General features: G+C 42.3%; 1 protein-coding gene across 5 annotated transcripts in view; it reads left to right on the forward strand.

Annotated features, from left to right (window-relative positions):
• The window catches only part of SEPTIN8 (septin 8), a 63,860-nt gene extending 47,410 nt beyond the window's left edge, over positions 1 to 16,450 (forward strand). For 3 of the 5 annotated variants that reach the window (XM_019478383.2, XM_059733543.1, XM_059733542.1), the window contains exons 7-10: positions 163 to 331; positions 495 to 627; positions 1,500 to 1,687; positions 13,476 to 16,449. In XM_019478383.2, coding sequence (XP_019333928.1) covers positions 163 to 331; positions 495 to 627; positions 1,500 to 1,687; positions 13,476 to 13,530 — 545 coding nt within the window. In that variant the 3' untranslated portion in view covers positions 13,531 to 16,449. Of the gene's footprint in view, positions 1 to 162; positions 332 to 494; positions 628 to 1,499; positions 1,688 to 7,793; positions 11,158 to 13,475 lie in introns of those variants that run through there. The other 2 variants (XM_059733541.1, XM_014597568.3) reach the window with 2 other exon arrangements.
• Positions 16,451 to 17,119: the final 669 nt, after the last annotated feature.

A 17,119-nucleotide genomic window follows, 5' to 3' on the forward strand; every position in this document is an offset into this window, starting at 1 on the left:
CCATGCTCTCCTCTGGGAAGGCTCTGTTAATTCTGTTTGAGGTCCAAACTCCTTGAGAAGAGAAATGGATGGGGCTAGTCTGTAAGGCCCCTATGTATGCAGCCCCCCTTCCACCTCCTCCCCAAGGTGGTCTGAGTTCCCTCCTTTTTTTTTTGTAACCAGTTGAGAATGAAAGCCATTGTGACTTTGTGAAACTGCGTGAAATGCTCATTCGAGTCAACATGGAAGATCTTCGGGAGCAGACTCATACTCGCCACTATGAGCTCTACCGGCGGTGCAAGCTGGAGGAGATGGGGTTTAAGGACACAGATCCTGAAAGCCAGCCCTTCAGGTGAGCGGCCTTGGTCTCCACCTCCAGTGTTCAGTGGGAGTCTAGTCTTGGTTCCCAGTGATGTCTGTCAGAATTTTGTGGGCAAAGAACAGCACATAGGCATAAACTTGCCAGTAACACAGCAGTATTAAAATGATCTGGGTCTTGTTTGCTTTTAATTCAGCCTCCAAGAAACATATGAGACCAAAAGAAAAGAGTTCCTTGGTGAGCTGCAGAGGAAAGAGGAAGAAATGAGGCAAATGTTTGTGAACAAAGTCAAGGAGACGGAAGCACAGCTGAAAGACAAAGAAAGAGAGGTGAGTGGATCAGAAACCTGCAGGGTGATTCCCATGCCACACATTCAACCCTAGGATCCAGTTAGGGGCAATGTGTGAACACTTGAGTAATATATGCACGGAGCACAGTGATCACCAGGATGTAACAGCAGCCCCCACGGGTGTCTTCCAGTGCCTGATCATTGGTCTTAGATGGTCTCATGTGGATCTTCCTTGGCGGCAGATATTGGCCCCATTACTAGAGATCTGGGCCTCCCAACCTTAATGAAATGATCCCCACAGAACACCACAGTACAAATTGGGGGAGGGGGAACAGATTATAACATCTTCAAAGGAGCTTAGGTAACTCTATACCTTCCTCCCCTTTCAGCACATTATCTAAGTCATGCTGGACATCACAGAGGATGTGATTCCTAGCCCACTGAAGCCCAGAAAAATTAAAGCACTCTTAAATTAAGGACTCTTTCAGGGAAGCTGAGCCCCTCCCGCCACCAATCTCACTCAGCTTCTGTTGAGTCCAAGGGATGCTGGTAACTGCTGAAAATCGGGTACTTGGTGACTGAAGATCAGAGGTAGCCTGGGGCAGAGGTGGGAACAGAACCAGCATCTCTTGAGTTCTAATCCAGTGCCCCTCCTGGCTTTGTACATCGTAACAAGCCACCCATGAGACAGACTAGCCCAAGTATGACATCTCATCTTGCCTCTCTGAGCAAAGAGCAGGTAATTTTAGACCCCTGCCCCACTGAAGAGTTAGTTTCAAACTTTTGATCCCTTTGCCCTCTCTGGGGCTTTGCACAACATCTAAGGGTCTGTGAGCACAGATTTCTGTGACGGGCAGGCCCAAGAGCTGAAGCCAAGCATAGGCCGTGCTCATGGTGTCTATCTCCTACTAGCTGCATGAGAAATTTGAGCATCTAAAGAGGATACACCAGGAGGAGAAGAGGAAGGTGGAGGAGAAGAGGAGGGAGCTGGAGGAGGAGATGAATGCCTTCAACAGGCGGAAAGTAGCAGTTGAAACACTTCAGTCCCAGTCCTTTGCTACTTCACAGCAGCCACTGAAGAAGGATAAAGATAAGAAAAAGTAAGTGTCCTAACTTGGATCCGCCCCTCTCTGCTGAGAAGCAGTGTGTGTTTCAGCCATTTTAAAATGTTGTTTTCAGCAACTTGAAAAAAACCAACAGATCAAGCTGTAGGAGCACATTGCAAAGCCTAGTAATCAAGGGAGGCTTTCTGAGCCTTATGCCAGCAGCCTTCAAATTTTTCTGCTGATATTTAGAGGATGGAGAAGGGCTCTGGCTGTAGCTGGGCATTGCCTGGCAAAAAGCTCTGAACACTGGAGAGGAAATAGACTTCTCCCTTTTCAGGCTTGTGGAGAATGAGAGATTCAGGTCATGTTTGTGCCCATCTCCTTTATACCATCTCAAGGAACTGCTGGAGCGTTTCGACGAACCCCCAGGGGAGACCCGTTGGCTGTCCTGCCTCGGGCGGTGACGCAGAGGGTCCTGTAGTGACATGACATTCTGCCAGCAGAACCTCAAACAGAATAGTCGTCTTTGTTCTGTGCTGCAGGGTCGGGGTCCCTGTTTAAAGTAGAGCTGTAAAAAGAAGAAACAGCATCTCAGAAGGAAGGGAAAATATAAATTCAGCTTGGCCCCTTGGGTTTGATCCTGCTTCTTCAGAACTGCTGACCCCTCAACAGGAGCTTTTTTATTTTGCTTGATGGGCCAAACTGACTTTTCATGTTTGTGCTTAACACCTTCACTGGTACTGCTGAGGTCAGTGAGACCCTGCTGAGGTGTGAGGATGGGAACGGTGGTTTTCACAATATAGCCCCATGTGAATGAGAGGGAAAATGGGAAAGCAAATGGCCTTATCCTAATTCCATTGAAATCAGTCTGCATGGAGTACAGGGTTGGGGACAAAATGGAGGGTAAAAAATCATCTTATGAACTCCAGTACTTCTCTGTTCTAATATTTCTCACATAGCTTTCTGCTTAACAAAGGAACTTAAATAGTCTATGTTCTTTAACATCCAGAAAAGTGTTTGATCCAGCTATTTAAGCCTGATCATTTTAATGGTAGAAAGAAAAATACGAGTTTTGGAAATATTGCAGGTTTAGTCTTAACAATATGGCTTTCAGGTCTGAAATTACTTGCATGATACAATACTTCAAAGCATTTTATAATCCCCTTGAGGAGAGATCAAGTATTAAGGCAGCTCTTTCTCTGCCCCTGTGCCAGAAGTTTGTTTCCTTTGATGGAAGATGATGGCTTCAACCATTTAATGTGTATTTTTGCTTTGGATCTAATATTTACTGGTGTGGTAACAAAGCAGTTCTGGTTCTGGCTGCCAGGTTGCAGACCCATCCAATCAGCACAAGAGTCTAATAGCTGCTTGCAAAATACTATACAGCATCTGCCGATTTCACAAGTACACAGATTAAAGCCAGAATACTTGTTTGCTCTCTGAAAACTTTACCCCAACTCTTATTTCAAGTTTGTGTATGTCAGTGATGATTCTGCATTAATGCAGAGTCTTTGGCTTTATAGCCCAATGAAAGAAAGAGACCCCATTCTGTTATCAGTTTACATGGGTGTAAATCAAAACCAGTGTAAGAAAGATCAAAATATGGCCCTTGCCTTATGATGAGAAGGAGCTTTAAGATCACCTAGGTATATTTAATGCAGAAAGTGGTTAAGTAGCTTTCCCTGCTGCTGCACTGTAAATTGTAGTTGCATAATGTTCAGTACATCTGGTGACTGGAAAATTCTGCTAAAATGTTGAGACTCTTGCAGCTGAAGGAGAATATCCAAGGAGAATAGCTCAGTTCATCCTACCCAGCTCTGTGTATAGGGCTGTGTCCAAATGAGCACAGACGTGTGATATATGGCACCGCAGACCTGTGTCTGCCACCACTCACTGCACATTCAGGCATTTCGCATGCTGCTACCTTACAGCGCAGGGTTGGGGTTTTGTTTTGGTTTGGATTTTTTTGAACCTGGGAAATTCTGGGCACAAAAAACCCAAGGCCAAAAAAAAGCAGGGCAGCATACGTGGTGGGAGTGCATGCCACCCAAAACCAGAGCCTGGCTGGCTGGAGCCATGCCCTGGCTGCCGGCCAGGCTTCCTGCTGCAGCTGCAGCCCTGGAAAGGCCCCAGGACCCCAGGTAAGGCTGCTGGGGCCAGCACAGGTGCTGGCCTCAGCCTTTCCTACCCCACCCAGGGTAGTCTGCTGCACACCAGAGTGTTTGTGGCACAGGCATTCCCCTGGGAAACAAACGTCTCCACTCATCTGGATGTGGCCTAGGAGGGATTTTGTATTGCATGTCAGCTGGGAAAAGCTCATCTACTAGGGGACTTGGCCACACCTGTCCCATTTGATATCAAAGAGATTCAAGTTCCTAGTTAGCTTTTAAAATCTGAACCAGTGTTCTCATTTAGATGCATGTCAACCAACACTGAATTGCCAAAGTGCTGGAATCTGAATGGCTCAAAGAGTGACGCTTGCTGGACATGAGAGAACATGCTTTGGTTCCTCTTCCTGGTTGTGCTGTTTATCCATCACATACGTTTTTAGTCGATTTGAAGAACTAGTCTTCAGGACCTTGTATTTATAGTTACTCATCTTTTGTATCATGCCATTTAGCCTTGTAGGCAGTCTCTGCTCATGAGTGGCATCAAGACAACGAGAACAGGTTGTCGCAGCTTAGGCTCAAGCTGCATCAGCTCAGTTTGGAGAGGGCTCAGGGCTGACTCAGTTCAATAAGTTTCAAAGCATTTATTATATTATTATAATAAATGCTTATTATCATTGCCTACTTAGAAAAACGCACCAATGTGCATATATTTGATGACTATTTTTTTGAGTATACAAATGGGCTTGTTGAATTCCTCGGTAGAAGCATTGCTGCTGGGTGTTCTCTGGGTAGACAGAAGTCGTACAGGTTTGAATCTCAACTCTGCATTATCCTCCATAGCTTGTAGAGTGAGATTTCTGGTGCACTGTTCTTGAACAGTCTGTCCAAAGACATGATTTGAAATGTCCTTTTCATTAACTCATAAACAGGTGCACCATGACACTGTCATTAAAAACCAGGTGCAGTGACATTTGGGGCTATATGAATATGGCAGCCATCAGTTTGGTAATAACCTAATTCTAAATAAGGTACAATCTATTTATACTGGCTGAAATGTTGTCCTTCAGAGTGCAGTGGGGGAAGAATGAGCTGGATTCTTTGTGCATCATCAAATGGATTGTTAAATAAAGTCAGTTATCTGATCTTTATTACTAGCAGTGATGGAACAAACAGCAAGCTAACAGCTTGCATCACCAACCCAGGTTAAATCAGGAAGTTTGAATAGTGTGGTGTCGTCATGGTGTCTGTCCGTCGTGTCATCCCTGTGTCCCCCCCCCGGTGCTTATTTAACTTGTTAGCTTGCTACAGAAACCACTGAAAGACCATAGCTGGGCCCCAGTTCCAATGTGCTGTATTTTCTGCATAATGTGTGGTCTGTTCAAGCAGGATTGCTTGCCCCAGAAGCAGAGATTCATTTCCCTTCCTCTGCCAATATTCTGTCGTACAGTCCCTTTACTAGAATCATACAAGTCGGGTCGGAAGGGACCTTGTAGATCTTCAAGTCCGACCCCCTGCCTGGGCAGGAGGGAAACTGAGCTCAAGTGACCCCAGCCAGGTAGGCATCGAGCCACTTCTTAAATACCCCTGGGGTAGGAGCCAGCACCACTTCCCTTGGAAGTTGGTTCCAGATCGTAGCTGCCCTGACTGTGAAGTAGTTCCTACGGATGTCCAATCTAAACCTACTCTCCAACAACTTGTGGCCGTTATTCCTTGTTATCCCGGGGCACGCTAGGGGAAACAAGGTCTCCCCCAAACCCTTCTGGTCCCCCCTAGTAAGTTTATAGACAGTCACAAGGTCCCCCCATAGCCTTCTCTTGTGGAGGCTGAACAGGTTCAGGTCCCGTAGCCTCTCGTTGTAGGGTCTGCCCTGCTGTCCCCGGATCAAGCGGGTGACCCTCCTCTGGACCCTCTCAATGTTGTCCACATCCCTCTTGAAGTGGGGTGCCCAGAACTGGACACAGTATTCCAGCTGTGGCCTGACCAGTGTCACGTAGAGGGGAAGGATCACCTCCTTGGCCCTACTTGAGATGCACCTGTGGATGCATGATAGGGTCCGGTTAGCCCTGCCGACCACGACCTCGCATTGTCGGCCCATGTTCATCTTGGAGTCAGTAATGACTCCAAGATCCCTTTCTGCCTCCGTGCTCTCAAGAAGGGAGTTTCCCATCTTATAAGTGTGCTGCCAGTTACTACTGCCCAAGTGCAGCACCCTGCACTTATCCGTATTGAAATGCATCCTGTTTTTGTTAGCCCACCCTTGCAACCTATCCAGGTCTTTCTGCAGTCTTTCCCTCCCTACTAGCGTGCCCACCTTACGCCAAATGTTGGTATCATCAGCAAATTTGAACAGGTTGCTTTTCACCCCATCGTCCAAATCGCTGATAAAGAAATTGAATAGTGCGGGCCCAAGGACCGAGCCCTGGGGGACTCCGCTGCCCACTTCCCCCCAGGTCGAATATGACCCGTCCACCACCACCCTCTGAGTACGACCCCTCAGCCAATTAGCAATCCATCTGACTGTGTAGGCATCGATGCCACAGTCGCCCAGTTTTTCAATGAGGATGGGGTGGGAAACAGTGTCAAAGGCCTTGCTGAAGTCCAGAAAGACTACATCCACAGTGACACCTGCATCCAATGCTTCTGTGACCTGATCGTAAAAGGCAATCAGGTTGGTCTGACATGACCTGCCCCTAGTATTTTGTCTGGACTGGTTCTGAGTGTCAAGAAGTGGCACTTGCACCTTTTTGTAACATCCCAGTAGTACATGTCAGAGGGGCATTATTCAAGGAGAATAGCTCAGTTCATCCTACCCACCTCTGTCTATAGGAGGGATGTTGTAGCACTTGTCAGCTGGGAAAAGCTCATTTACTAAGGGATTTGGACACACCTGTCTCATTGATATTAAAGAGGTGCAAGTGCTTAGTTAGCTTTTAAAATCTGAACCAGTTTTCTCATTTAGTTGCTCATCAACCAACACTGAATTGCCAGTGTTAGAATCTGAATGGCTTTAACCAGTGCAAGGAGTGACGCCTGCTGGACAAGAGAGATAACATGCTTTGGTTCCTCTTCCTGAATGTGCTGTTTAGCCTTCACATGTAAAGCACATGAATTAATATATATATATATATATATATATATATATATATATACACACACACACACACACACACACACACTAAAAAACACATGAAGATCTTTTCTCTAGAGTGATTGCCTTTGGGGGACAGGATGTGTGGGTGAAAAGCTCCAGTTGGGCTGGCACTTTACAAAGCTGAATTTATAGGGAGTACTCTGTCTTACGACTAGAGAGATCTGCATTTTGATTGCAGAGCCTGAACTTTTGCTCCGTTAGTTGGTGAAGATGGAGGGCCCAGTTCTCATGCTTTGCGCCTGGGGTAGTCATTACCACCAGTGCAATGTGAGTGTCTGGTGCTGCCAGATCAGAAGGGCAGTGTTTCATATTGACTTTGCCCTGGTGTAAATGACTGCACAAGGTGCAGGATACTGGGGAATTAAGCTGTGAGAATGCCAAAACAACAGCTGTGTTAGTCTTAGGGATGCTTCAGCTCCCCATTCCAGGAGTTGCTGCAGTGGTGCCTGACTAGAGAGGTTCACTTTACTGTTTGGTAGTGTATAAGTATCAACCTTTGGGGATCTAGAGACTCCCAGGCTGATGGGGAAGGAAAAGCAGCAGAGGCAGTGTCCACCTGTTTCTGTTTGAAGATGGTGACCTGTATTTAACATTTTATCCTGTCATATTTCAAAATAAAGGGTTTTCTGCCTCCTTAATAAAGTAAGGAAATGGAGATGTTAATTCTTCAAGAACAAGGTTCTGTGTTTTAACAAGGAAGTCATCTTTTGTGAGTGAGGTTACTACCCAGATTGAACTCTTACACCACCTTTGTTGGGGTGGGTATATTCAGTCTGTGAATCTTGGTGTCAGGGCCGCACTCTCTTTTATTTCATGGTGTATTTTCACTAGTATTTTGCTTTGTTTTGTTTTCCATAACTTTAATCCATGCCATTTTTTATGTTTTTGTTTCTTTCAGTTAATCACACACAGACTTTCAGGCCAAGAGTGGACTTGGTACTTACATGTGTTTAAGTTGCTTGAGTTTCCCACCTTGTGATCCTTCTGTCATAACATTGTGTGAGTGGACCAAAGTTAAGGAGAAAATGGGCATCTTCAGTGGTTGCAGTGTAACAATTCATTGTTTTCTGTACAGGACTTATAAATAGCTTTTAAGGATGTCAACTCTACCCTTTGTAAATTCCCTTAGACAAAGTCACTTCATCCTGAAACTGAGGACACTTATTTTTATTTGACGGCTGAGCATCCACCTATAACATCACTGTAATTGTTCATCTGAGCTCACTTTACCAGTTGATTGAATATTTACTTTCCAGATTATGTTGTTTTTAATGGTTAAAGGGGCTCCTTGGAATGTGATTTGGGTTCCCCTCCTCCCCCCCACATTTCCCTGATGTGAAAACCACTCAACATTTTTATTTCTCTATCTAAAGTCTTAATTTGAATAAGTGTAGACTTTTAAAAGAGTTTTGAATTTCCATTCCATTCCATTTGAATTTATACATGCATACTAACATTTTGGTTGGAACATTTAAAATAGGAAGATGTGAAGCTATGGGATTTGTGTAACTTCACTTGTAATATACTAGTCCATGTTGCTGTTAAGGAAAAAGATGCTTGATTGGTCCTCTTGAATTCTTCAATAGTTTGCAATTTCAAAAGTGTAACTATAAGCAGATGCAGTGAAGAGAAGCCATCTGACCCTGAAAGAAACTACATACCTACATTCCTATCAGCCTCTTCAGTTCCTCTCAGAAACATTTTCCTCCAATGCTTCTCTGATATTTGGAAGCCATATTTTTATTTTTGAGGCAGTTGAGCTCATAGGAATCTGTAGAATCAACATTTTTCAAGCAGCAGCTATGGGATCCAGTCTTTGTATGATGTATGTAAACAAGGTAAGGACTGAAGGGTGTGCTAGCTAGAATTCAGATACCATTTTCTTAGTTAAAAGCAGTTAGAATCAAAAAGTATCAAGTGCTGGGCTGCAAGAAAATTAGTATTGTATGCTAGCTTCACTGTAGTGCTTTTTTAGAATTAAAAAAAGCTTTTTTAGCAAACCCTAGCTGGCTAAGTGAACACACCAGTTTTATTTAGTCACTCATTTTAAAGGTTTCTTCTGATTGATCTTAGAAGTCTTTCAGCAAATGCACTGGCAGCTCCTGAGCCCTTAGCAGGTCAGTTCAGAGGGAGCATTTAGCTAAAATTAATAAGTTAAGATTCTTCAGCTTACATATCCTATTAAAGCAGCTTTTTTAAATACCTGCTCAAGTGTTGAAGCATTTTTATACAGATATTGGCCTTTTTAATGAATATACTGAAAATCATGTCACAGTATTACTTGATATTTGTAAGAACCTCATGAAAGTTAAACAGGTACATTTAAAAACAGACCGTTTTGAAAAAGAAAGGTGATGGTGACTAGTAATGCTTCTTCAGGAGTTTGCTGTTTATCTCACCATTTGAATTTTTTAAGGCTGTGCCTCTTGAAGCTAAATGTATTGTAAAGAGTGACTGTCAAACGTTGAGAGAAGATATGGTCGAAGAATACAGGATATTGTCACATACAGGAAGACAATCCTTGTACATAATTAGCTGAAAACAATCATGTTGCAAAACAAAATCCAATCGTGCTTATCTTATTCAAGTGAAAGCTCCATAAAAAAATGACAGACTAATTGCCTAAGCCAGTGGTCAGTGACCTTTAATAAGCCATGGGCTGAAACAAACCAGCTCTGGTCCAATGTGGGCCAGGTGGCTTTGGCAGCATGTCAGCAATGGAATACCTTGTCTCCCAGCTGCAGCGCGGGCATGGCTGGAAGCTGCGAATCCCCAGTGCGGGTGCTGGAAGAGGACCTCTGTTTTTCCTCCTTCCCCCAACCCACCAGGTGCAGCAAAGGCGCAGCTCTGAGCCCGCAGGGAGCTGTGTTAAGGCCCTGCAGCTTCCAGCTGTGTCCACAGTACAGCTGGGAGGCTGGGGGTGGAGAAGCAGAGGCAGCAAAGAGGTGGTTTGCAGCTCCCATGCCCCAAAGCAGTCCTCCCACCTGCTGGAAGCTGGGCCTGCCTGAAGCCAGGGAGCAGCTTGGGGGCTGGGAGAAGCAGCAGCAGCGCAGGAGCAGGAAAAAAACCCTTCAGCTGCACAGGCCGGTTCCAGTCTGTGGGCCACATGTTGCTGACCCTGTGCAAGTAAAGCCACATTGTTATTTATTTTCTGTCTTCTTAAAGGGCAGCATTCATGAGGGCTGGAATTAGGTGATTTGCTCGTATGCAAGTGATTGCATCAAGCTTGTCAGTCGGCAAGTTTTCTCCTGATCTCATGCTGCCAAAATTCAGGTCATCTATGCAATCGTTTTCTGATGATTGGCTCATCAGAAATAGAAAATAACCTTTTGTAGAGTAGTAACTATACTTCCTGGAGGATGTTAGTTGGATCGAAAAAAGTCCATGGCCATATTAGAGAGATTTCCGTATTTATGTTGAAGACATTCAGAATGTATGTAACAATATATTAATTATTATTAATTATTATTATTATATGTGCATTGACTTCATGTTGTGGTGAACATCATTGTCCTTTTTATTTAAATATTGACCTCAACTTCAGTTGGTCATTAATACTCTTGGATTAATCAACATAATATTATCTGCAATGGAAGTCATTATATGCTTTTTTAATTATTTTTTTTATAGTACTTGATTTCTCATATTTTTGACCAAGACCAAATGTATTGTTTGGTGCATAGTTTCATAAGTTCCATACTTATGTTTGGTGCATTAGTTCCATACTTACTCTTTATGTAACAAGTTATCAACATAATGTGACGCTAATCTAACTCTCATTGGAAGATTTACCTCTTGTGTTTGTAGGCTAGAAGAAAATAAGGGGTGGTTGCATTATACCCAAATAGAGCAATCCCATTAAGTTTTTTTTTTTCCTGTTTGTTGTTGTTGTTGTTGTTGTTGGTTGGTTTTGGTTTAATGTTTTTTACATTCATCTATATAACAGGTTGGCGGTAATGAAAAATATTCATTTTCTATCATTTAAACATTTACTACCATGTATTTTGTCTGCTTTTGAAGTTTAAATGTACTTTGGATGGCTCTTAATTTTGTAGACTGTCTGTGCTTGGAGCAGTTTTCACACAGAAGTGGGTATTAATTTTTTTTAATTCAGAAAATATGGAGAAATTTGTGGAACTGCTCTTTGTCATATGCTACTCAGAAAATATTGCATTCGTTCACTGTCAGTCATACTGTTTTTTTGACTTTCTTTACTTTCACTTTGTACTTACTTCTTTTATTAAATCTCACATTTATTTTGAGTTTTTGTGGTGTCGTTTATTTGACTATGATTTCTCAAACTTACATTATCTAATTAATAGATCTCTAATGAAATAATGATGTAATAATTGCAAGCTCATTCAGCTCTAGAGTATTTGTTTTCTGTTGACTTTTATTTGGGATCTTTTTAGCATAAAAATAATGAAGTCTCTTATGCAGTTCACAGAAAAGCATCTTAAGGGTCAATATTTATGCTGCTTTCTCAGCAAGTACTACTTTTTATAAACCGTTTCGGACTGTAAGATTTTGTGAATGAGCATAGATCTACAGTCTGTTTCTCTGATTTATCAAAGAGCCCAAGCTGTTAATAAGGTGCCCCAAGAAGATACTGGGGATGTCGTCTCCTACTGACACTGCCTCTGGATGTTAATAGGAGTTCTGTGCACTTACACAGGGGCACAGCATATCCTTAGTTCCTTCAACTGTTATGGAAAACAAATGCACAGTATTTTTTTTTTTCCTGAGAGCCTTGCTAATTAAAAATCTAACTGAAGTCTGGTATTCAGTCTATACTCCATGGGGCTATGCTAACTCTTAAACTGAGTGTAGCTTAACTAGCATCTTGTCCTGTTTGTTGTCTGTCACAACTTGGAGTCTGGTTAATAAATAACAGCATCTTAATATGAGCATCTGGTGGTATTTGACCTAAGGCATAGAAAGCACTTTTGACAAAATCTGGTCAGGAGCTCAGAATTTAAAAAATGAATATTTGATACACTGGAGATTTGAATGAATCTGAGTGAAAGACGAGGTGTGTGGGGTGTACAGGGGACTGCTGGGCAGCCTTTAATAGAGGTAGCAGTTAGCCGTGACGGCATCTGATAAAAGTGACTGTGAGCTCACAAAAGCTTGTGCATCTCTGAATTAGTTAGTCTATAAAGTGTATCTCTAACCACCTTCAGCCTTTGATAGCCATGACAGTACTACCTTAGAAACTGCCTGGGAGCACAGAGTTAATTTTGATCCAGTTGGAGGCATTAGAACCAGATAAAGAGACTTCCCATGGCCCAGTCCCCTGGAATCCCATCTCTGTGTAAGGAGGATGAAGGTTACATTGGAAACTGGCTGTCACTGGTTGGTAGTTGATTCTGATTGAGACCATGCTGCCGTTGCTTTAAACACTGTGGTCGATAGGCGGTTTACTCAAAATGGAAGTGACAAAATGACAACTCCGGTTCCTTGGAAGCAGTCTTGACCCGTGGAGCCACAGTTCCAGTGGATGATATGCTAAACCAAAGGACTCAGTGGAATTATTTGTACACGGTGGAGTAACCTGTGAAACGTTCAGTGAAGAAAGGGCTTGATCTGTGTTGAATCATTTGAGCCTCTTTCAACTGTTTGAAACTTGAGCCTGGATTTGATACCAAGTGGTCTGTAGGAACCATTTTGCAGCTTTTTCTCTCCAAACATTTTAAAAACTATGCATTCTAGTAGGACAGTGGGAGGATCTGTACAGATAAGTGAGATGTATTGAGAAATCCTTGAGAAGAATGCTTGTTGCTTTAGTATCTGGTATAATTAAGATTGAATACTTGATAAATTTGGTACAGTGTTTCTCTAAACACAGAAATTACTGTAGTATAATTTTATTGCACATCTTAGCACCTTCCAAATAAAGATGGCACAGGCTTGTACAAACACTTAGGCTTAATACGTTTAATGACCCTGCTGCGAAGGAGGAATAATTTTATGGTTGGGGAATTTTACAGAAGGGGAACTTGAGAGTTGGAGATCAAACAGCTGGTTCCAAGGTCAGGCCACACATTTGTTGCCCTGGATCAACCGCAAAACCCAGATCATTCACCTCCCAGCCAATTGCTGCTTAACAGGATGAGCTGCGTAGCAACTAAGTATATAAAGTTTTTGAATCCCTGGTAGACGGACAGGTTTGCAAATCTTGGCACCTAATCATTGGAAGTTCTGTTTCCATTGAATTAACCAGTCACTAGAGACCTGCTGTTATGTTAAACTTGAGTATAAGGGAGGGAGATGCCATCATCCTCTGCTCCCAGTGAAGTGTTTTGATAGCATAGGAAATTTCCAGTGCAGTGGTGATCATGTTTCTCCAGCGTTACCAGTTGCAATTCTAAACCCCCAGTTCCAACCTAGATCTGGATAATGATAAAATCCTTCCTCAAAGCACTCGCTGTTCAAAATCCAACATGCCTCTTGTTCCTAGCCCTGCATGTCACCACACTACATACATTAGGATTTGTGCTGCTTTGACCTTTTATGCTGTCTACATTTGATGCGATTTATCTGAAACTTAAATATTGATTCTCTTTTGTTCTTTCTGTAGCTTTTTTAGTCTTCCCAGTGCGTGCTCCATAACATCAGGAAGACATGTTAATTAGAAGATTTATTAAGGCCAAAACATCTCATGCAGAAGAAATTAATTGGTGCTTTCACCTTTTAAGCTTGCAATATATTGCACAGAAGAGATTATATAGCAAGAACTAAGACGTACTATACTTTTTGATTTGGAGAAGTTTCCTTGACCAGGTTTCTTGATAAATGAAATCTAAGATATTCACCAAAGGATAAAACACTAATTGAGGCTAAATGCATGGCATGCACTAAAACCAAAATACTAACTTTTGGGGTTAAGAATCCTTACAAAGCAGGCATTGTAAGCACTTACACTGTGAACAAAGTTTCCAAGTAGCAGAGGAACAATCTTGGTGTGTCAGCATGAAACCAATTTTCAGCTTGCTGTTTAAGCTGTTATTACAATGGGTTTTGATTTGTTCCTCTCTTAATTTGGTTTTGGAATGCAACTAGAGACTTTTTAATGTCCTTAACATATCAGCTGGATTCTAATATTTCTTAGCAATAACTCCTCTGTATAATTTTTTCAATGTAGATTTATGGTGAAAGTTTTTATAGACCAAAAAACCCTTTCATTTACTCAGTTTTACCACAATAACACACGTGCCTCATGTTTAAAATCCCTTTCCCAAAGCTCCCTCTCCCTAACTTCTGTGCTTGCACTTGATTCCTTAATTATGGGTAATACGGGATTGCAATTCCAGGATCCTTTTCTATCTGCAAATGTTTGTATTGAGAGACAAGGGGACCATTTTAAAGGACAACTAAATGACATATGTTAAGGGAGGGGATACGGTTGTAGGTATTAGATTCTGAAAATAAAGATTTGGAAACAAGTAGAGTTCATGATTGTAGGGTACATACATTATACCACAGTATCTACCCTGTAGGCATATACCTGTTGTAAAAAAAAAACAACCCGCACATTTTCTGTGCATCAAACTGGGCATATGTAGAAATACAGAAAAACCCTATTTTCTGTTTTTGTTTAAAGTGAACTCATAAACCAGTTACAAGAATTATCCCTGATTGCACCAAGGTAGGTTTAGTAAAAAGCAGAATTATTAAATGAACCTAAACTTTAAAAGTGTATTTTGCAATAAATCTAAATATATCCAGTGAAACAGTAGAGCACTCTGTCCAGTCATAACTAACCATAAATTTGTCCTAAATGCAAGTCCCCTCTGTTTGTCTCTTTCAAAATAAGTAAATATAAAAACATGGTTGGGTGCTGGCAGGGGGCTGGTTACCGCTTCACAGTATGTATTTTTTCCTCACTTCTCCTGACCTCCAGTACATGTTAAAGAAGCCTAGGAGTTGCTCTAAACCGCTGAACATTTTCAGCCAGCAGGAGATCCTGATTTTGCCACTTTCTCTGCCCCAGCACGTGCCCTGAAGAAGGGGCTGTGTGGTATGGGAGCCAGCATTTGTTCGCTGAGGGTCTTCCTCATGCTTAGGGCTGTCCCTGACAGGAGTCTGGAGGGAGGTTTTTATTCCACGAGCATCGGAGCGAGACCCAGAACCACGTGGAGCCAGAGGTCTGCTCAACAATTAGATATGTACCTTTTTGGGGCCTGCACCATGAGCCAAATCGTGGCGTCTGAAACAAAACTTCAGTTGAGCGCAATGGATTGCGTGCTAGCTGCTGCTGCTGCCATAAAAGCCAATGGTAAGACACCTTGTACCGCAGTGGGAGTAGGTCTGTGCTGAGAACAGGATCAGTTCTGATGATCTTCTCCTAGCAGTCAGGAGCTCAGCACTTGGCAGCCTGCCGAAGGTGACCTGTCCTAGGAGAGGATCATCAGAATGTCCCTGTCAAAATAATTTAGTTCAAACACACCCGGATGATTATGGGTTTTGAGGGTTTTTGTTTGTTCCTTGAGGCCGACTAATAGAGCACCTTAGGTGAGGCTTTAAATAGCAATAGAGGCTTTGTCATGTTAACAAACTAAAATTAAACTCTCCTACAAGCATTTCAGAGTATCTGTATAACTTGTTTGATGCTGTGGCTACATCTTGGAAGAGGAGGAACGCGAGCATAAGCACATGCCCAGGAGAAGATGCCCGTGGGGAAGATGCTGAAAACTCCTATATGAGGTAACATAGTGCTAGGACAGGGTAGCCCTCCAGTGCATTGCTAGCACTGCATGAGCTAAGTGGACTAAAAGCTGTAAAGCCAGTTTTAAAAGAAATGCACTAGTAACTCACTAAAATGTATGTGGTGGTGGTGATAGGGAAATCCTTTATACGGAAAGCATAACACACTGATGGGACACACTGTCTCTGGCTATTAAGACAGTAGAATTTACTGTAGCATATTAAAAAAAAAAAAAAAAAGTGTGACATTGATACAATGTTGTTGGTTACCTTAATTTAAGGTAAAATATATCTAGTGTTTTGACTGTCATGCTGCAAAACTATGAGCTAGTAACTGACTGGAATTTGGGAAGAGACTTTCTCCCCGGCACATTGCTGCGTTGTCTAGTTGGAGGGTTAATTGTCTAGTTTTTTACAACTCTTTCCTGAAGATTTTGGTGTTGGTACCTGATGGAGATAGGATATTTGATGGACTTGACGCAGTGACAATTCTGAAGCCAGTTCTACTGTAGCCAAGTGTCTTTGTGTGAAACGTTAGCACATTCCTGGCCCTGTCGGAAATTGATTTAAGGGAAAAGAGTTATGAATCTAAAACTCCTTTTTCTTTTTGATTGCTCTTTTCCTGGCCGCAGGAATTTCCTTATTTGTGTAGCTGTATAAATTAAATGTTCTAGTAGATCACTGCACATCAAGTGCTGTAGTGATAAACCTACTCTGAAGAACGCTGGTCTGCAGGAACTTCTTTGCACTTGGATCTGATTGTTTGCAACATGCTTTAACTGTAGCATATAACCTTTTCCATTGGGGTATGTTTCATAAATGAGAGATCTGATGAGGTCAGGGAGGGGAGTGCAAGATTTTACTCTGTATATACATGCTTATGTGATGGTTCACATTTATGTTTTGCTTGAGTCAGAATCTCAAAATGCTTGCATGTCAACAAGGAAATGAGGATGGAGGAAACATCTTGAAGAAAGAGTTGCACAAATGATTTACTGTAGATAATTTCACATGCTACATGAAGTGATGAAACAAAGCCTAGAAAAGTTTGCTACTAGCAATAATCAAACCCATTTACTGATCACTTAATAAGTGAGAAGGTGTTTGCAGTACTGAGAGGCTACACTTCCTCTTTCCCAGGACCCTTCCAGTCCCAGACCAAATGTTTCAGGTTTATCTTCCCTTGAGTCAATTTTTGTAATTCAATGTTAGCTGAAGAATTCAGCCTTAATATGAATGAGACCAAGCTCATACCTGCACAGTGCATTAGTGGTGGCCAAACCAAGCCTCGTCTTGAGCGTGCATCAGGAGGTGAAATGCTAAAGCATTGTTCAGGCTCAGGAGAAGATACCACACTTGTTCTTCTGTCTGTTCTAGGAAATAAATGACTGTCTGGACAAGGAGTCAGCATAGACTAGAGTAGCTACCTGTACTGTAACTTGCCACAGTAGTTTTCTACCTGTTAACTGCTCATCTAGATTAGCACTGCATCTGCATGTTGTGGTTCTGACTGCAGCC

The sequence above is a fragment of the Alligator mississippiensis genome, chromosome 9 (assembly GCF_030867095.1).
Source record: "Alligator mississippiensis isolate rAllMis1 chromosome 9, rAllMis1, whole genome shotgun sequence".
Lineage (NCBI taxonomy): Eukaryota > Metazoa > Chordata > Crocodylia > Alligatoridae > Alligator > Alligator mississippiensis.